At 41.6% G+C, this 21,607-nt stretch overlaps 2 protein-coding genes across 2 annotated transcripts in view; both read left to right on the top strand.

The window, feature by feature from the left end:
* Positions 1-8,649, top strand: part of LOC129164196 (peripheral-type benzodiazepine receptor-associated protein 1-like) — a 90,517-nt gene extending 81,868 nt beyond the window's left edge. Inside the window, exons 4-6 of the mRNA XM_070552268.1 lie at positions 2,047-2,169; positions 6,768-6,863; positions 7,597-8,649. Coding sequence (XP_070408369.1) covers positions 2,047-2,169; positions 6,768-6,800 — 156 coding nt within the window. The 3' untranslated portion in view covers positions 6,801-6,863; positions 7,597-8,649. The remainder of the gene's footprint in view (positions 1-2,046; positions 2,170-6,767; positions 6,864-7,596) is intronic.
* rimbp2a (RIMS binding protein 2a) overlaps positions 7,446-21,607 on the top strand; it is a 45,088-nt gene continuing 30,926 nt past the window's right edge. The window contains exons 1-8 of the mRNA XM_070551974.1: positions 7,446-7,547; positions 7,597-7,647; positions 11,562-11,766; positions 12,229-12,386; positions 12,610-12,689; positions 12,779-12,888; positions 19,036-19,845; positions 20,045-20,068. Coding sequence (XP_070408075.1) covers positions 7,446-7,547; positions 7,597-7,647; positions 11,562-11,766; positions 12,229-12,386; positions 12,610-12,689; positions 12,779-12,888; positions 19,036-19,845; positions 20,045-20,068 — 1,540 coding nt within the window. The remainder of the gene's footprint in view (positions 7,548-7,596; positions 7,648-11,561; positions 11,767-12,228; positions 12,387-12,609; positions 12,690-12,778; positions 12,889-19,035; positions 19,846-20,044; positions 20,069-21,607) is intronic.

Genomic DNA, 21,607 nt, shown 5'->3' with positions numbered 1-21,607 from the left:
AATGTTCAGATATTTTTATTTGACCTTTATTTTCCAACCCAATCTCTCGAATCTCAAGCATATATTGGGATGAGGACTTCATGAACTCAAAAAGGAACAAAAAAGAAAGAAGCCAACGATATAAATACTTCGATGATTTAAAAATGGATTACTCTAAAAAATAATGAAAATGAAAAGCAGATCTCAAATACAGGTGGAACAGTATTAAACATACTGTTGGACAGGTTTACAATAAGAACGAGGAACACCTTTGAACCTCTATATCTGTGGTATCCAAACTCACCAAAATCACCAAGTTGAAAGTCCTCAAAGGTCCGCAAAATAGGATTTTTTAAATATAAAAAATGCACAAGTTTTTATATTGTGTGTGTGGTTATTATTTTTGGTAATGGTCAAAAATAGGCTTCATACATTAATTGTGAGGTCAAATTTGTCAAACAGCCAGCTGGGGCGACAAATGCAATGGGAGGCGGCACAAAATCTTAGGCCCACAATGTCAATGTCAAGTTTATTTATATAGCACATTTCCAACAATCAGAGACTGCACAAAGTGCTGTACACAGACAAGCAGTAAAAATAAAATGATAAAACACTGAGAGCCTTCCAGTAGAACCTAAAATTAATTAATGATAAAATCAGTTTACAGCAAGGGTAAAAAGGTAGGTTTTTAAAAGAAACTTAAAAGCAGAAAGGCTGTTAGCAGACCTAATCTGTAGGGGAAGGCTGTTCCAGAGCTTGGGAGCGGCCACAGAAGAGGCTCTGTCGCTTCTGGACTTCACAAACAGCCCCTGGGCCACGCTTTGGACACACCCGTCTTAAAATGAGAAAAGTATGAGAAAATGACAAAATTTTACATAAAATACTTTCTAGTCATAGAGCATGAAATAATTAATTTATGTTTCTTCCCAAGTCAACTGGGCCTTTTGTAGAAAAAATAAAAAATAAAAATTCCGTAAACGATCATGTGACTCAGCTGAAAAAGGTCTGTCCAAAAGGCCTCAGTCTACAGCTCACTCCATGGGTCTGTAAGTCGCATCAGCTCATGTTTATGTTGACATTCTGCTCTTGATTAATGTTTAAATGAGCTCGTATGGATTTAAACAAGCATTAGAAATTCACACTTAGAGGGGTAAATAAAATCCAAAAAGATTTTTATTTCAGTTAATCAAGTTTTTATTAAAAAAAGGTTAATTTCTTTCTAAAATTGACGTTAAGTTCAGTCTGTCACTACAACATCCAGGACGCATAGCTAACTGCTTTATTGAAGTAAAATTACAAGTAAAAGTAATACATTAATTTTTCTGCTACATTTGAAAGTCTCCCCTAATAGTTTCAGTAATGAATCCCACAAAAGTCAACTATCTCATTTTCTTTGCAGCGGCCTCATTTTGTGCACACTAGGTGTGTGAGCTTATCTTTTTCATGCACTCCTCTGGTTTGTTAATTAACGAGAAAGTGGGTGTTTGTTTGCGGGCTGGCAACGCTCGATCTTGCGAGGCCAACTTTAGAAGAAGCAGCTCAGGGCTGATATCAGAATGAGAAGCTGCGCTCATGTCAGCAGCTCCGTCTCATCAAGGGCAAATGTGCTGTTTATTTTCTCATCAGTTTGTGAAATCAAAATCAGCCCTCCAGCTGAGAAGAAAGGAAGAAAAGCTGCCTCTGTTGCAAATATGACCTTCATCTAACTTGTTTGTCTTGGTTTACACTCCAGTTTTTGTGTTTTGTACATGTTTCCTTCACCCTCTTAGCCTGCTGGTGGTGGTCAGACGGACCGTTGATGCCTGTGTGCAGCAACCTCACCTCCATCAGTTTGCCCCAGGGCAGCTGTGGCCACAGTGTAGCTCATCACCATTAGTGTGTGAATGTAATTGTAAAAATTATGTGTTGTAAAGTGCTTTGGAGTCCTCTGACTCAGAAAGGCACCATACAAGTGCAGGTCATTAGTCATTTATCGTCATTTGTCTCCTTAATCTCCTCTTCCTCTTCCTCCCCAACTCATTACTCTCTCTAATGTTTGAACTCCATGTTTGATTCATGTCCCTGCAGGTGCAATGTGACTACAACCAGCTGAGACAAACCTTTGCTGTAGTGAGCCGGGAGCGAGACGCGGCCCAGCAGCAGAGGAACCAACTCCAGGTCAAAGTAGAGAACCTGGAACAGCTTCTAAAGGTGAGACTATGCACAAAAAATCCTTGTTTTACAATGAATGCATTGGATTTTCATTGTTTTGGTGATAGTACTAGCTGAAATATGTATAGATTCCTGTTTTTTAATGGTTGGTAGCTCTGTTGCCTTGCAGAAAGAAAGTTCTGGGTTCAGACCATAAACTGTATATTTGAAATGGATGAACTCAACACCTTTCTGAAGAAAACTGAAGCCCAATGGACCGCGATCTTGGCCACATTGTGTCTTGTCACCAGGATAATATAAAAATGGAGCTGAGAGCGGGGCTGTGAAGGTTGGAGTAGAGGATTAACACTCCTCAAACTCCGAGCTGATGTAGCTACGAGCTAAGAGCTAACCTGCAACTGTGTTTATTTATGTTTATTTATTTGGCAGACGCTTTTATCCAAAGTGACGTACAATTGTTAACCTATAGGGCATGTTGTGATCTGTGGGGGAAGCTGGAGTACCCGGAGAAAACCCACGCGTGCATGGGGAGAACACGCAACTCCACGCAGAAAGGCTGCAGCCGAGTTTCGAACCTGCAACCTTCTTGCTGTGAGGCAACAGTGCTAACAACTGTGCCACCATTTAGCCCTAACAAAAGCTAACGGAGGCTAGCAGGTGCTTTTAGCCAGAAAACTACAGTTGAGTGACTCTGCTAGCCTCTGCTTTCCGGTCTGTAACACTTTTAAAGCCGAGGCTGAAGTCTTCCCGGAGCAAGCAGGGGAGCAAGCCGCTAGTGCTAGCAGTGACAGCTCATTTGACACCTGTTAATAAAAGGGCATGCCCCTAACTATTCGTAATTTCAAGCTTTAACTACATTTAAACAAATGCGTTACAAAAAAGATTCACCCCCCTCAGAGTTGTGATGATAGTAAAATTGACCCTTTAACCCTAAAATGTTGTTTTGTACCAGGCTATAAACATTTATTTCTGCTGTGAAGTTTGTGTTTTTAACATGGGAATCAACGGGAGCCAAGTGGATGAGAGAGGAATTGCAAATTGCAAAGAAGTTTGCCCCTTGGTTCAAACTCTGACCTGGGGTCTTTCTGCATGAAGTGGTTTTCACTGGCTACTCAGGGTTCCTCCCACAGTGCAAAAATATGACTGTTAGGTTAAATGGTAAATGGCCTGTATTTGATATAGCGCCTTCTAGAGTTCTTGGAACCCCCCAAGGCGCTTTACAACACAGTCATTCACCCATTCACACACACATTCACACACACATTCACACACACATTCACACGCTGGGGCGCGCTGACGGAGGCGAGGCTGCCGAGCACTGGTGCCACCAGTCCCTCCGACCACCACCAGCAGGCAACGTGGGTTAAGTGTCTTGCCCAAGGACACAACGACAGCGACACACTGAGCGGGGCTCGAACCTGCAACCTTCCGATTACGGGGCGAGCACTTAACTCCTGTGCCACCGTCGCCTGGTTAACTGATGTCTCTAAATTGTCCTTAGGAGTGGACTAGCAGCGTGTTTCCTGTTTGCCTAAATGACAGCTGGAGATAGAAGCTAGCCCCTTTGCGAAGATAGATGCATGACTTTGCGAGGATAAGCGGCTATCGATAATGGATGGACGGATTGATGGATGAGTGGATGGATGACTCTGGTTGTGCAGAAAAACATGATAACTCCAGATGACAAAATGCAATACTGAGATCTCAGAAATCTCATGGGGGCAACCGACTTACATTCAAAGAGCGTAACTTCTGATATTTTTCTTATTAAAAAAAAGTTTGGTTCATACCAATCAAATTATTTAGAAAAATGTCAGCTTTTTTTCTTAGATGTGTGAATGATCCCTCAATATATTTGTTTTCCGATAAATCTTTACATCCATGTTTCTTTATAAAAGGTGAAGTATGGCCTGCTTCATGTAGAGGCTCCTTTTTCATTGTGTTCCTATCTGCCAATAGTAATCAGACCGAGTCTCACCGCGCAGCGAGGGCCTCTGTCATTACAAATCCTCGCCTCGCTGCATCTCCAATCGATTGTCTGTTTGTCAGGATATTTCAGAGATAAATGTACTCGTATGAGAGAGGCTGACCTGCTCTCTGATACACCAATGAAAGCTTTGTCACTTTCTCATTGAGCATTGATTATGGAGACAAAGAGAGTATTTAGAGAAAATTACATGAGGGTGACGCAGGTGGAGAAAGCAGAGATGATTTAAAAAAGTGAAACCTAAAAAACAAAAGCACTATTTATTCCTTCAAGGGGATTTTAAAAGCCCTGACAAATTATATGCAGCATTACTGATCATGTTATAAAAAGTTTATTTGATTTATTTTTAATTTCCCCTAGGAGCAATAATACTTTACATTGAAAAAGAAAACTGCGATAATCCAACATCAAGCCTCAAATTTCCCAAACTAGGTTTAACCTCTGTTCTTTAATTCTTGAAAATGTATTCAAAGCAAAATTTCTATTCTGTTTAAGAATAAAAGATTGTTTGTGTAGAACTGATTTAAAAACATTTTTCAACACATAGTCAGCTTAAATGTAACCTTCAGTCAACCAATCAATCAATCAATCAATCAATCAATCAACCAATCAATCAATCAACCAATCAACCAATCAATCAATCAATCAACCAATCAATCAATCAACCAATCAATCAGCCAGCCAGCCAACCTGCCAATTGTACCTACATTTTTAAAAGATATTTTAGCCTTTTCATAAAATAAAAGTTAAAAATAAGTAGATAGTTTGCAGGCTGCAAGGAGGTGCAGTTAGTAGCACTGGTTCCTCACAGCGAGAAGGTTGCTAGTTTGAATCCTGGCTTTTTGTGCAGTTTGCATGTTCTCACCATGCATGTGTGTTTTCTCTGGGTTCTCCGATTTCCACCCACAGATCAAAAACATGCATGCATTGTTTGGTTCTTTTAAAACACAGAAAAAAAAAGTTGTTCTTCACCTTGTTTCGTTAATGTTTTGCTAATTACTATAGCCATCCTCCAGAATTTACAGAAACAATTATGCCAAAGCTGCAGTGCATGTTTTTTAAATCACACAAATAAGTGAAGTTGAAAAAGCCGGAGCCATTTTAAAAGGCAATGATACACTTTGCAGCACGCTGAACTCAGACTAGCTGTTAGCTCATCTGTCTTGAAAGATAAATGCTACTTCTCTAAAGTGAGGTCATTCAGGCAGGGATGAACTAGCACTTATGCATTGTGTTAAACAGAATTGTTCTTTACAAAAATGTCTAAATATTCCTTTAAGTTCTAAAATTCATTTTTAAACGATGATAGATGACCTGCACTTGTATAGAGCCTTTCTGAGTCAGAGGACTCCAAAGAGCTTTACACTACAGAGTATCATTCATCCATTCACACCATGATGGTGATGAGCTACAATGTAGCCACAGCTGCCCGGAGACACACCAAGAGAGGTGAGGCATTCCAAGCGCAGGCGCCAGTGGTCCATCTGACCTCCACTAGGCCCAAGGACAAAACAGCAGCATTCTCTAGCAGGAGCCGGGATCAAATCTGCAACCTTCCAATTACTGGACAACCTGCTCTACGTAAATATATTTAACGGTTTTAAATTACACTCAGGCTAGTGTTCACAAATGAGGTTTGGTGTCTGATGTCATTTATGTTTGCTAAAAACTAAAATCTGATCACATGAAATTAGGCTGGAGCCTTTCGGGTTTATTCCTGATTTGATAAGACAGCATTGGACAAATGTAGGTGTTAACAAAACTCAAAAAAAGAACAAAAAAATCTAGTTTTCCCTTAGGCTGGATGACAGTCCTCTGCAGCAGCTTAGAGCTTCTCTGATTATACGAATGGCTGCCTGCTCAGGACACCTCCAAGTCTCTCTGGGAGGAAAAGAAGCTTTCCCGTTTCGAGAATAAAAAGGTACATCGAGAGAGAAAAATCCAAACAGAAGAGGTTTTTCTAAGCTGTTCTTGTTTTAATTTCATGTCATTTCAAAGGGGAATTTTGAGTATGTAGAGAGTGCATTTCATATAACAAACATAAATTAAATGAACTTATTTTTATTATTTTTAATTTTTTTTTTTTTGCGCCCTATCCATCAGATGGCGCCCCAGACGGCCGCCTGTGTCGCCTGTTGGCAAAGCTGGCCCTGGTTCTTAAATTCACAGAAAAACCTCACAGTCTTAACTGGGTTCCTGGAGGATGGCAGCTGGTTGCATAAAGACACCATATAGCGATGACTTGGCTTATTTGGCAAAGATTAGATTTGGGGCCTGCGTGGGTGTCCATGCATGCACGACAGCTTTATGAGTCAGATCTGAACGTATAGGAAGAGAGGCGATAGTTGAGCATGAACTCTAATGCATTCATTGTTTTCACACTATGGAAACAATCTCATCTCAGCTCGGTTAAATCTGAGGAGCTTCGCAGAAAACAAAGAACTTTAGCTTTTGCAATGCTTCAAATGCTATTTGGGTTATTTTCCTTTAATGCCAGCCTGCCCACAACAGGGACAAAGACACATGTAAATAAATCATTATAAAGTCCAACAATCTGCTGCTTTCAATAAAGCAAAGAATGTTGTTGGGTGATAATTTGGAGTTACTGTCAAAAATCATCTCTTTCACTCTCCCTGCTTCCTCCCCACAGCATATGCACAAGGCTTTAGAGCTGAAACGGTAGCTGCAGACAGAGCATGAGCAAGCCTTTCACACCAAGCAGAAGGAGATCAATCAGCTGCAAAAGGTACACAGTCACGAGTTAAAGCAAAATGAGATATTAATCATTCATTCTGTGCATTGACGTCATCCCAGAACTTCTTCTTCAGTCACGGATGAGCCGCTGATGCACTGTCACGCAGTCATTTTACCAGAAAATAGAAAGTTTTAGGAAATTTTCCAGGTTCGATCAGAAAAAATTGGTTGGTAAGTCCAAATTTAGGATAAATTGAGATACTTTTTTTATTTTTTACTTTTGTTGATTTCCCTTTACTATACTTATCCACAACCACAATTTAGAATGAGGTTCTATTAAAAGTTTTAAAATTTTAGCTTACATAACCTCAGACTCAACAAATTGCAGTACATCTCTAAGCCTAAATGAAATTATTTATTGTATTTCCAGTAATAAACTAATTATTTCTTTTTTAATGTTTCTTTTTTCTTGAAGCTTCTCATTAAAACAGCTCATCATTATCTAATTTAAGTGATTTTACCTCAGATATTTGCTAAAACAGACCCAGATATTTTTACATATAATCTTTAGGAAATAGATGCAAATGTCCCAAATGAGTTTTAAAGATCATTAACCCCTTTAGCTTTAGTCAAAATGAACACATCTCACATGAGTTGTGCCTTAGGAGTTGGTGTCTCTTCATGTAGCGGTGCTGATGTCTTCTCCAGGTTGCTGCGTCAACAGTGTGTCAGCTGTGTAATGCAGTTTTACATCATGGACTCTGATCACTGTGTGTTCTCTGCAGGCCTGGGTTCAAACTGACCATGAGCAGGAGGAAGCAGTACACTTATTAGAGGTAAAGTAACACAGATTTACATCACAGCCATCGTTCCTGAACACATGGGATCAGATTTTGTTTTGACAAATACAAGTGCTAAAAAATGTAATTTTTTCACATTTCATGGTGTTTATGACGAAATTTGGATATACAAATGTAAAATTAACATAATTATCTGTGATGGAGGGATGCCATTAGGTTTGCATGTTAAGCCAAAAAAAAAAAAAAAAAAACAAATTTTTATCTGCTGATGGTGCAGAAAGAAAAGACATGAAATCAGCAAAATGTTGCAGTCTTCCTCTGGGGTTCCCCCCAGGCATCCATGGAAGCTGTTATGCAAATCCGTCCCACTAAATGTTTGAGATATTTCAGTCCAGCACACAGAGCTGCATTATCCAGAACCACCATCCCTGCAAGGGAAGTTTAAGAATATTATCAGTCAAATGAATGCACTTTAAACTGCTGACTGCATGCAAGCTTTCAACAGTTTAACCTCCGCTGAGGCTGAAATTGTGTGAAAGACTTCAGAATCCAAAACTCCTTCAAAAAAATGAAAGATGAAAATGTGAAATTTTCCATGCTAAACAGGACAGAGAATAGACAATTTTATAATAATCTAATTTCCCCTTGGCTAGTAAATTATAGTTAAGCAGGAAATAAACTTTAAAATTAATCAGAAATGTATAGATTATGTGTTGATTCCGCACTAATGATGCTAGCTTGGGATTTAATTTAATTTCAAGGTTTGAAAAGTGCATTAAAATATAATAATCTGGTATTCGATTTTACATTTTGCTTTTAAAAATCAGAAAATAAGATTCCACTAACTTTGCTTTTAATAAAGATGACGCCGAGCCCCTTTAGACGTGTGCTTGTGTGTCTATTGTTATTTAAAAATATCTTAAAAAGCTGATTGGCTGCTTTTATTTATATCTTAACACATAAATCACTGAATTTAAAAGTGTATTCAATATTTGCACAGATGCAACATAGACTTTGACAGAAGATAAGATGAGGAAAATTTGGGGTGGGGAGGGGGGGGGGGGCTTGCCTTTAATTTTACTCCCTTTATTGTATACTTTTCATTTTTCTTATGATAAAACAACATTTTTATTATATAAGATGTTTGAGCTTTAATATTTACTGTGAAAATATCAGTTGATTAAATTCTCTTTAGAAATGTCAGGGAGCAGCCTTGTATAATATGGCCTGAAATTTTGGTTTATCTTTAAAAAAAACACTTCCACGTTTTTCAAAACTCTAGCACCAAATTCATGCATCATCATATTTAAAATGTGTTCTCTTAATCGTTCTCCTTCTAGAGCTTTTCTGTGTCATCATAGAGAAAAAAATGAACTTTTAGAATTTCATCAGACTAACTTGTCACTGCAGCACCTGAACTGACATCTCTCCCTAGCTCAAGTTGCTGACCTGCTGCTTTTCATCACAGACTTTTTTAAGGTTGCGAGTCGCTGCCTCTTCTATGGGAATTCATTTTCTAATTGTACCCTAAATCCCTCTGTGACAATAACTCGCTTACTCCTTTGAGTGCAGTTCACTTCTTTCACTTCCTGTGTAGGTGTATTAAAATGTTCAAATGGCAGAACGAGGGTAAAACAAATCGGCTGTGGCACAGTGTCCAGCATTAATCCTGTTTAATATTAATGTTTTTTTCACCCGGAAAATAGAAAAATAAGAACTTATTTGGGCTCACTTTCTCCCTGCCTGGCCTCCAGTAACAGATCTCTGCTTTGAATGGGACTGTGTGGAGTCAAGTGTTTTAATCTAATGCCTGAATGCTGTATAAATCCATTCATCCAATCAGATCACAGGAGCTGTCTATCTGCATTGGTCACCAGGCAAAGGTGTGGGACACCTTGGACAGTTCACTAGTTCATCACAGGGACACACCATGCCAGCAAATCAGCGTAATATTAGTGCAGCAGTGTGTCTCCTAAATGTGCAGTGCCAGCATGGCAATACGTGAATTTTGCAGCATTCGTTCCGCCTCATTTGGTATAACATTGCGGTAATTGTCTGTCAAATAAACGGCGATTACACCTTGGTGCAACAAAGGGAGGGGCCATGATGATGTGGGGAGTTACTACCGAGCTCCGGCCAGCAACTGTATGCAAAATGAAAGTAAACACGGGCAATAAGTTTTACTTTTTGAACAGAATCAGCTGAGATGATAAACTGGAGCAATACAGAACTCCCGGAGCTTCTCTCTGTTAGTTAGAGCTCAGATCACCAGAGACTGCACAACGACTGTGGAGGACAGATGCCTTTAGGAGCGGCTTGTTAAACAAACATAATGAGCGCAGCTTCGATCGCAATAAAAAACAAGTTATGTCCAAGATAAACGGAAGTGCAGGGACCGTCCCCACACCCCCTTAATGCTGCCATTACGTAACCTTTTGTAAAAAGGACATGATTGCATCACATTGCCGCCACGCTGTGACCACTTACAAATGACCTAAGACTCCCTGATGCCACCACGGCCTTGCGGCACATTGGCAGAGTTGTTTTGTAAAAAACGTCTACAGAGACAAACAACCAGTCACACACTTACTCACACCAAGAGGCTATTTAATAAGCCTGGTATGTGTGTTTTTGGTTTGTGGGAGGAAACTGGAGTACTCATAGAAAACACACTAACTCCACTTCTGGGAATCAAACCTGCGACCTTCTTGTTGCGAGGCAACAGTCCCAAAAACTGTTCCACCACGCAGCTTGCCAAGAAAATCTTTTGGAATATGGTTTTAAATGCAAGAATAGGTCTAAATGTTCATACTTGTGTTCTCTAAAAGTTCTAGAATGATGCTCTCAAGTTTTAATCACCCATAGACAACATACCTCAGCCTCCTGCTGACATTAACTTGTGCCTTCATTCTGATCATGTTTCATTTCAGCCTCACAGGCTCAAAGGCACCAGATTCAGATAAGAAATTGTTTTGGGGCCAGACATAGATAATTTCTTCTCTGTCCTAAAGTTCCGCTGGTCCTCAACCTCTCAAAACCCAGTAATGGCGTAGTTAATCTATCCCAATCCGTGCTGATTCGTCCACTTGCTCCTTGATCACATCCATCTTTTGTGTCAGAGCCTGAATCTCAGCCAAAGTTCCAAGCTTATGACTCATCTCGACAATTATATGAGTCTGTGCATTCACAGCGCAGTGTGACCAATCCCTGAGCTCCGGGAGTGAGCCAATATTCCTCGACAGCTCGTTAATTTTCCGGTAAGCCAGGTAACCTCCCAGGCAAAAAAGCAGGAAACCTGACACCAACACCACAAATATCTAGACGTCTTCAGAATCCTCTACAGACAGTTGAGATAAGCAGATCAGGTTCCACTGTTTCCAGGAGTCCATGATGTGCCCAAATGGATCTGTCCCAGAGGGGCAACCGGGAGCCCCTTCTCCCGTTCTCATCGTTGAGAGAATTTTGTCAATCGCGTTGAGACCAGCTGACCAGGTCCATTTTTAATAATTTCCAGTTTCCAGAAAAAATGTAGAAGCGCCGTACACTCAAAGACAGACAGAGCCTTGGGGATAAGATAGGGAGGAGAGGAGGAAAAAGTGTCTGTACTCTCCAAGAGCCGGAAGATGAAGGTATTTCTTTCCCCCTGACTTGGTTCCTTTTCCCCCTTACACATTACAAATCTCAATAACATTTTAAACAAAATAGAATCCTCTAAAAACAGAAAAAAGTTTAAACCAGCTGATGACTACACTTTGATTAGATCACTGGAATTTCCACCATAACGTTACAACAGAGCTGACAAATGGTTCTTCAGGGATCTTTTTCTAAGTGGACCACTGCTCATTCAGCAGTAATATATGGAACAGCTACTCTTTAGAGGGTCCACATCCATACAGGTACATGTGATGAATCAGGGTTTCTAATTCTGTTCTCTCTATCATCTGTTAAAGGTCAAGCATTGTGACCTTGAGCAGAAATGCAGGTCACACAGTGAACACTTCCACCAGTTTTCCAGCGAGCTGCTGAACTTCCGTTTGCAGTCGGAGCCGGTGGAGATTCTAAAGCATAATTCCACCCCAGCATCCCAGACACCATCCTTTCCAGAGGAGGAACTTTTGCAGGTTGTTGTTGAATTTGGATCCCAGACAGACAAAGGTAAGTCAACTTTCACGTAAGATTCAAGAATATTGTTTCACAAATCCAGATCTGGACTCTGCTGATAGATAGAGACTTTTCATAGTCATTATCTTTCCTAATTGACCTCTGGACTGATATAACATGAATGCATTTGTCTGCTAAAGAATAACATCTCACAGCCCATGCTGAAATAATGATTTCCTTGAGGATTTAATCTGCATGCACTCAGAAAATAAAAATCTGATTATTGGATTTCTTACTTTTTTCCAACTGTGCCTAATCCTCCCCAAGTGGTATTTAGGGACATATGTGTATTGCAGATGGGAAGTGCAGATGGAGACGGAGTAGCATTTGCCAGGCATGGTGTTAGCTGCACCATTGCTTAAAAGAGGCAATCAGTGGGTGTGGAATAAAGCAGCAAATAGTTGCATGAGGAATGGCAGCAGCTCCTTGTGTGATATTTAAATCGATGTCTCCCAGGTGATGAGAGCGAGGCAAACACTTTGCTACTGATCTCCCAGTTCTCACCCAGCCATACACAGACTGGAGAGGGTGAAGCATCTGAACCACTGTCAGTCAACCCCAGCACCGTGACAACGGACCGCTCCAGCAGCCCTCGACAGCCTGCCCCATCAGAGGTGCACCTGAGTGACACCGCATCAAAACATACTGTCACTTTCATGTTTAGTTCAGATATTCTGTGGAAGCGTTACAAATGCTTTTACTTTATCTTTATCTTTATTAATGACATCCGTTTTGAGAAAGAGGTTAGGTCTACCTGCAGTGAGGAGCTTATGGCTGAACCGAGTGTAACCAGAGTATGAATTACTACCTTCTTAAAAAAGTATTTTTGCTGAATAGATGGAGGATGCGACCAACCCATCACCCAGGTCCAAGCCTCGCTACACTGGCCAGGTCCGCCTTTGCACTGCCCGTTATAGGTAAATAAGGCAAGATTTTTACGTTATCTTTACTGTTTTTACTTTTAACAAAAATTTGAACAAGTTCATTTTTGATATGTGTTTTAAAGTTATAACCCTTATGATGGACCGAATGAGCACCCTGAAGCAGAGCTTCCTCTTGTGGCTGGAAAGTATCTGTATGTGTATGGAGACATGGATGATGATGGCTTCTATGAAGGTGAGACGATAATAATATAAATCTGTTCTATCAAAGCACAGGTTCATTGAGAAACACTTGTTCTTTTTGAATTATGATGGGTCACTCTGAGTTCCATATACAGGCTGAATGTGAAAATAGTCTTCTCTGCGTATCCCCTGCATTAGCTGCAGAAAGAAAATAAATGGGTGAACCACTCGGGTCAGAGAAAGACACACACAGATCTACGTCACACTGTACATTGGTATTCATTGACTCACGACGAGGAAGACTGTTGTTGCTTTAGAATTCAGGAAACAGCAGAGAGCGTCTCGGCTAGTAGAAGCTAACAGTTAGCATTAGCAACTCCACCACATGGCAGAACTCCTCCAGGCTTGTGTTATTTGTGGAGATAAAACATCAGTGTTTGAAAGTGAATGAAGACAGTGGAAGAGTCATTGTTAGCCAATCAGAGGCTGTCCAAATATCGTTTACAGTAATCAGTAAGACCACATTCTGCCATTGTCTGCCCCCACTCCTCCGACTAACTTCTACTTCCTGAAACAGGAGCACTAGAGCTTTATTTGCACACAAAATGACTCACAAGACATTAATTCATTCATATAGAGATGGCAGCAGATTTATTGAAATAATGAGTGAACAACTCTTCGAAGATACGTTTGTGTTTTATGGGATGAGGTTAAGATGAAACAATAACTCGTTGAAACTTTGATGTGAATGAACCGTAATGCTGATTTAATTATTTCTGCACACAGTGCTACAAAGACAGATCCTGCTCCTGCATGGCCGCTTACATGACTTGTCACCCTCATACTAAAAACATCCATCATTTGCCTTCTGGCTGCAACTCCTTCTGTGATCTCAGCATCGTCAGTGCTGGCTGTCACCATGAAAACTTTCTGCACACTTTCTCACAACCGCGGAGAAGAGTGGCTCCCTTTCTAATCTGTTTAGAATGATGAAGGCATCTCCATCAGCGGCAACCCTAATCCCCCTGGCCAGGAATCGTGCAGCCAACTCTGCCTGTCGTGGTCACGGTCCTACTCAGCTGCAGTGATTCACTAGCTGTGGGCGGTCAGATTGCACAGCATTGTGGAGAAGCTCTGTGTTTACCACACAGGAGGGAGACGGGCCTCAGACCAAGCTGTTGACAAGATGGGACCATGGTCTCTTTTAGTGTGATGACTAATCCAGTGGGGTTTGGCTCATTCATCAGCACACACACACACACACACACACACACACACACACACACACACACACACACACACACACACACACACACACACACACACACACACACACACACACACACACACACACACACACACACACACACGCACGCACGCACGCACGCACGCGTGCGCACGCACGCACGCACGCGCGCACACACACACACACACTGACTTCCACGTACACACCAAGAGGCAGAAGCAAGTGGTTTTAAAGTTTCCTAGGCCTCACTGGAAAGGTGGGTTGAAGGACACGATGAGCAGCTATGATGATTCAATTCAATTAAAATTCAATTCAATTCAATTCAAAATACTTTATTAATCCCAGAGGGAAATAGATTGCTGTAATAGCTCATAATAATAATAACAATAAAGGTGTCAAAGAGTTATTGTATATTACAATGGCTGTTGGCAGGAAGGATCTCCAGTAGCGGTCAGTGTTGCAGCGAAACTGAAGAAGCCTCTGACTGAAGACACTCTTCCGTTGTCGGACAGTCTTGTGAAGAGCTTCTTTGCATTAACTCCTCCAGTGGTTCCACAGTCGTCCCCAGAACAGAACCAGCCTTTTTTATTAGGCTGTTGAGCCTTTTCAGGTCCCTGCTTCTGATGCTACTACCCTAACAGACGATGGCTGAAGAGATTACACTCTCAACAACAGACTTGTAGAAGATCTGCAGCATCTTGCTACAGACATTGAAGGGCCTAAAGCTTGGTTTATGCTTGACGCATTTACTTTCCGCTTGGTGATGCGGCTCGCGGCTGGAACGCGCTTCACAACTCGCAGCGTTTATGGTTCATGCGGCTTGTTTCTGCGGTGAGCCAATATTCTCCCAAACTGTAGGGGGCAGCATGGAGCTCTACAGCATGCATCCAACACTACACCATAGTAGAAGTAGAAATTACTGTTTACAACATGGCATTTCAGCAGTTTTTAACAGCGTCCTCGTCTTTCCGACAGTGCGAGCTATTTCTCTCCAAGAATTATTAACAACGTTGATCACGGTGATCTCTGAAAGCTGAATCATACAAATGTCTGTATTTAAGAACCTCTGCCATAGTTCTTGCAGGTCCGCATGTTTTTCCGCGTCCGACTGTCCGTGTGGTTAGAAAATTTCCTAGGTGCGCGTTGCGGAAATTTTGGGCCGTGCAGAGGCGCGGTTGTTAAAATGACGCAACTTTTCCGCGCGGAGCCGTGCGGACCTCGCGGACGCGTCAAGCATAAACCAACCTTAAGCATCCTCAAGAAGTGCAGTCTGCTGTGTCCCTTTTTGTAAACGGCTTTGCTGTTCTTTCTCCAGTCCAGTCTGTTGTCCAGGTGAGCTCCAAGGTATTTGTATTCCTCAACCACCTCCACTTCTTCTCCCATGATGGAAACAGTGTTTGACTCCACCCTGTTTCTTCTGAAGTCTAAAATCATCTCCTTTGTTTTGTTCACGTTCAAGGTCAGATGATTGTTTCCTCACCATGCCACAAAGTGCTCCACCAGCTCTCTGTACTCAGCTTCCTGTCCATCTCTGATACACCCGACAACTGCAGAGTCATCTGAGTATTTCTGTAGATGACAGGTCTGATTTGTACTGGAAGTCTGAGGTGTACAGGGTGAAAATGAATTCAATTCAATTCAATTTAAAAATACTTTATTAATCCCAGAGGGAAATTGATTAATGGTGAGAGTACAGTCCCCTGTGGTGCTCCATTGTTACTGATCACCTGGCTTGATGTGCAGTTCTTCAGCCTCACAAACTGTGGTCTGTTTGTCAGGTAGTCTTTGATCCAGGCTGTCAGGGACCGAGCAGTAAAACTCCAGGACAATGGTTTAAAAAGAATATCTTCTCCATTTATTTTATAAAGAATTAAACAAAATCAAACAAAAACGGGCCCAAAGGAAAAAATGGCCACAAAAATAACCTTAACTAAAAGTAACAAGCAAGACTCTCCAAAACAGAGACACACAGGGGAATTTATACACACAGGCTAGCCTACAGACAACGAGGAGGGGAGAGACAAGGGAAACACTAAGACAAATAGTAAATAAACCTAGGAAACTAAGTCAACAAAATATAACTACCACAAAAAAAGTTTAATACATCCTAACAAAATCTGGTAAACTCAATAGAGCTTCAGAACGTCTGGTTTCTGGTTTCTTCATTATCACGCTCCCTGCTTCCAGGAGCCAGATGGAATGTTCCACTTCCTGCATGGAGTTACACTGGGCGTGTCCCCTCTCTCTGCCAGTTCATCCAATCTCAGAATACAAATGAAAATAGTTAATGATCAAAAAAACTATGTGTAAGATAAATTACTAAATGTGTGCACCCATTAGTAAACATCTTACAATATTGCCAAAATGAAATAAATCAGCATATAGAAAAAGATATTTAAATAATAGTAACACTGAGAAATGGCTGGAGGAACCTCCACACAGGCAATAGTTGAGCCCCCCACCTGTGTCATCTGGAGTTTCTGGCAAAGTACATCAGACTGAATTGTGTTAAATGCACTGGAGAAATCAAAGAACATGACCCTCACAGTGCTGCCTGCTTTCTCTAGATGACAGTGGGTTGGTTGAAGCAGCTGGATGATGGCATCTTCAACTCCAACTCCATGGTGATAAGCAAACTGCAGCAGGTCCTGATATGTTCTAGTTTGCTTATTCAGGTGGACCAACAGGAGTCTCTCCAGGACCTTCATGATGTGGGATGTCAGGGCAACCGGTCTGTAGTTGTCATTGACTGATGGGCGAGTTTTCTTTTGAACTAGAACAAGGCAGGATGCCTTCCACAGGACTGGAACCTTCTCTCCTGGGCCAGGCTGAGGTTGAAGAGGTGCTGCAGAATCCCTCAGAGCTGATCTGCACAGGCCTTCAGTGCTCTGGGGCTGACAATATCTGGACCTGCAGCTTTGTTCCTGTTCAATCTCTGCAGTTGCCTCTTCACCTGACTTCCAAGAGACAGATAGGTGGGAGGGGAGGTAAATGGGGCAGCAGCATCTCCTGACTTGGTTGAAGACAGATTTATAGAAAGAGAAGAGTACATGACTGCGTTAGAGGACAAAAGAAGTGGCATGTGACAGGAAAATGTTGGATCAGAGGAGGATGGGATGTCTGATTGGCTTTGGACAGGCGAGGAGGATGCTGGGTTTGTTCCTGAACTTAACCTACTGAAGAACTTGTTCAGTTCATTGGCTGTGTCCAGGCTGCCATCTGTGCAATCCTTCCTCTGCTTAAAGCCTGTGATCTTCTTCATCCCTGACCAGACATGTCTGATATTGTTCCTCTGTAGTTTGTTCTCCAGCTTCTTCCTGTATGCCTCCTTGCTGTCTCTGATCTTGATCTTCAGTTGCTTCTGTATACTCCTCAGTAATTCCCTATCTCCCTCCTTGAAGGCTCTTTTTTCTCATTTAGCAGATTCTTCAGTTCACTGGTGATCCAGGGTTTGTTATTAGCGAAGCTTCTCACTGTTCTGGTGGGTATGACGTTGTCAACACAGAAGTTTATATAGTCAGTGACACATCCAGCCATGGCACTGATGTCGTCTTCATATCCTTGGCAGAGAGTCATCCAATCTATGGTCTCAAAACAACCCTCCAGGGCTTCTTCAGCGTCCTGTGACCATTTTCTCACAGTTCTTCTTGTCACAGGTTGCCTCTGAACAAGTGGTTTTTATTCTGAGCAGAGAAAAACAAGATTGTGATCTGATTGTCCCAGAGGAGGTCTTGTTTTGGACATGTATGCATTCTTTACATTTGCATAACACAAATCCAATGTCTTGTTTTCTCTGGTGGAGCAGCTGACAAACTGTTGAAATGTTGGAAGTGTAGCAGAGAGTGAGGCATGATTAAAATCACCAGATATAGCCACACATGCATTGGGGTGCTGGGTTTGTAGCTTAGCGACAACAGAACTGATGCCATCACATGCATTTTCAGCAATGGCTGAAGGTGGAATATAAATGGTTGCCAAGACAACACTGGTGAACTCTCTTGGCAAATAATATGGGCGACAACTTACTGCCAAGAGTTCAACATCTGGGCTGCAGAGACGACATTTCACTGAAGCATGACATGGATGACACCATCTGTTGTTGACAAACACTGCCACTCCACCTCCTTTTCTTTTCCGGCTCCTCTTCAGATCTCTGTCTGGTCGTAAAGTCAGGAATCCTAGCAGAGAGACGCTGGAATCGGGGATATGGTTCTGCAGCCACGTCTCAGTGAAACACATAACACTGCACTGCCGATACTCTGGCTGAGTCCTTGAAAGGGCTTGGCGTTCATCTATCTTGCTGGCCAGTGATCTCACATTGTTGACATGGTTATGCATCATAACAAATGCTCAAAAAGTGAAAAAAAAAATCAATAAAAATCCCCTAAACTTCACAGCACCAGAAACAGAAAAGTGAAAGGTCCAAAAAATACAGTTTTTCTGAGGACGCTAGAGGAAAAAATGTCCAAAAAAAGCAAAACTTGCATGTAGTTAACAGAGCTACTCCAACATGCAGCCACCCAGAGCAGTGCGAGAATTAGAATTGATGAGAAACTTCTCGCCTTTGGGTAAAAACTGCTCAGTAAATCAGTCATTTTTCCCCCTTGAAGTGATCTCTTCATCCATATCCTTGGGGGGGTGGTTGTTCCTGGAAACATTTTAGAGGACAGCTCTTTGAAATGTTGATAGAGAATGTTTTATTAGTCGTTTATTTGAAGAGGGAAGAGTGAAAGTTAGAATTAAAGTAATAGTGAAACAACAGAGATGCCACTCCATGATTTAGAAAGCTTTAATATTGGATTGTTTTTTATTATTTCATATCTTTATCTTGTTTAATATCCCTAAATTGGGTCACGGTGGTATATTTGTTGGTATTGAAGCACCAAAGACCGAGGCTCAAAGTGGAAATACTTTTCTTCTACATTAATTTATCTGTTTCTGTCTACATCACAGGGGAACTTTTGGACGGCCAAAGAGGTCTTGTTCCGTCCAACTTTGTGGAATTTGTTCAGGACAAAGAAAAACCCATTGGGGAGGGTGTGGAAGACTTGGGCCATCTGGACCACACACCCTTGGCCTTGATGTCAGCAGATGAAGGTGCCTCCCAGGATGGCCTCCTTGGTTCATCTGGTGCCCTGGTTCCTTGTAGCAACGGGACAGGGGCCCCCTTGGATCCTGAGGACCTAGCTGAAGATGTTGTGCCTTACCCCCGTAAGATAACCCTGATCAAGCAGCTGGCACGCAGTGTTATTGTGGCGTGGGAGCCTCCAGTGGTGCCTTTGGGCTGGGGGAACATCTCCGGCTACAACGTGTTGGTTGATGGGGAGCTTCGTGCCAGTATACCTTATAGTGGCAGGACCAAGTGCTTGCTGGAGAAGCTGGACCTGGACGGCTGCATTTATCGGGTGTCAGTGCAGAGCGTCACTGACCGCGGCCTTTCGGATGAACTGCGCTGCACCTTGCTGGTGGGAGCCAATGTGGTGGTGGCACCGTGCGGTATCCGGGTAGATGACATCCAGCGGGACACTGCCGTGCTCTCCTGGTTGCCTAGCAACAGTAACTACAGCCACACTGTGTATGTAGATGGGGCAGAGCATGCTGTGGTGAAGCCAGGAAGGTACAGACTACGCTTCCACAACCTGAAGCCTCTGACGGTGTATAAAGTGACGGTGGTGGCGCAGCCTCACCAAGTACCCTGGCAGCTGCCTCTGGAGCAGAGAGAAAGAAAAGAAGCTGGGGTGGAATTTTGTACTCAGGCAGCAGGTCAGAAGTGTTTGATTTTACATAATGAGACATAAAAATCTAAATAAGAAATGCACAACAGTCTTGTTAGTGTGACGCTTCCAATCAAATCTAATAATTCTCATCATGAATATTTTAGTTTAGGTGTCTGTTCTGTAATGCATAATGGTACTGTACCAAATACGTTTACAATGTGTGTTGTGTATTGTATTTCATCTAGGGCCAACACCATTTTGCAGAACAGGTCAGAATGAAACATCAGTGCTTGGCTGGGTTTCCTCCATTTTACCACCAAACAATATATAAAGCCAATAAGCAGAGCTGTCATTACCGCTATTATCCCTTTAGGAGAGGGATGATTTTCACATATTGTTCATTTGAATGCAATCACCGAAGGCATGTGGGTAAAATGGCATTTGGTAGTGGAATTAAAAGTATTCTTCATTTGCAAATAATATTGTGACACACAAGCCCTCTCAAATCTACGCCCAATTCATTGTTTGGAAATCATTTGCAATTTTGCCCAAGTTTGCCACAGAGAGCACATCACCAATTAGGGGACAGTTAAAACACAATTAGTTTTTAGTCTGGTGAATCATCTCCTCATCTTATAATCTGGAAAACACACTGTTCCATACAAGTCTCCCACCACCCCAAACCAAAATGCTTGTATTACGTGCGTAATGTGTGCATTTACTCCTGTCTCAATGGTGTGCATGCTATCCCAGAGTTACGGGGAATCAAAAGACAAAGCTTTATCTCCTGCATGGAGGGTTGGAGGGAACAAAACCCATGGTTTTTATTCTTTTATATTGTTTTTGTGTAGAGTCATGTGATGTGACATGTTATTCCTATATTAATTAAATCACCTCTATACTGCAAAGATTTTAAATAAGAACTTTAGTTAAAGAAATTTTAACCCTTTAAAGCCTGACACATTAACTAGTGACAATTTAAAAGGGTAGTTTTAAAAAAATTTTTATATGTTATATAACAATATGACAGTAATAAAAAATAAAATTGGCGCTTGCCAGCTGTAGATCCTGCACTAGAGGGCAGACGGCATGTATAGGACTGGATATGGCAGGATTTTGATGAAGGTGCTAATCCTGATATCTGGCCTGGCCTGGCTAATTCTGATGTCTGGCCACTTTAAAGGTGAATGAAGTAACAATGACAGCATGTGGTCAAGTTTGGTAACTGCAACCCATTTTCAAAGCACACAAGTCACTCTCTCACTCCCGTTCCATGAGTTTTATGGCTGTTTCCAGTTACCGATGAGCACCACAAGGTGTTAGATGACGAACAGACAAGTCACACACAGTAATATAAGTAGATAAATACATTTCACTTTAATATCGAGTTGTTGGAAATTGAAAAATTAGCTAGAGATTATTTTAGATTCCACTACTTGCTTCTAATTTACCGATATCATTGTTAGCTAAATGCTAGCCTCTAGCATTCTTTACTAGATATTAGAGTTAAAAAATGGATGCCATGCATTCTCAGGGGTAGAAGAAATAACGCCTGGGTTGTTCCTGTTACTGGCTTATGATCTTTACAAAATGATGCTGTGTTTTTCTAGCTGGTGTCAAATTACAACCCTGCAGGCTCACAGACTGTAAACAAAGACTGTGTCCCTCTTTGGTCACTTTGTAAGGGCAAAGCTGACAACGCCTAACTGGCTGAAAAGGAAATCTGTTTCAATGTAACCTTCCTTCCAAAATAATTGAGACATTGGACTGTTTTGTGTTTATTTCACTGTACATTTCTAACTCATTGT

The sequence above is a fragment of the Nothobranchius furzeri genome, chromosome 6 (assembly GCF_043380555.1).
Source record: "Nothobranchius furzeri strain GRZ-AD chromosome 6, NfurGRZ-RIMD1, whole genome shotgun sequence".
NCBI classification, from domain to species: domain Eukaryota; kingdom Metazoa; phylum Chordata; class Actinopteri; order Cyprinodontiformes; family Nothobranchiidae; genus Nothobranchius; species Nothobranchius furzeri.
This window is presented reverse-complemented; position numbering and strand designations above follow the sequence as displayed.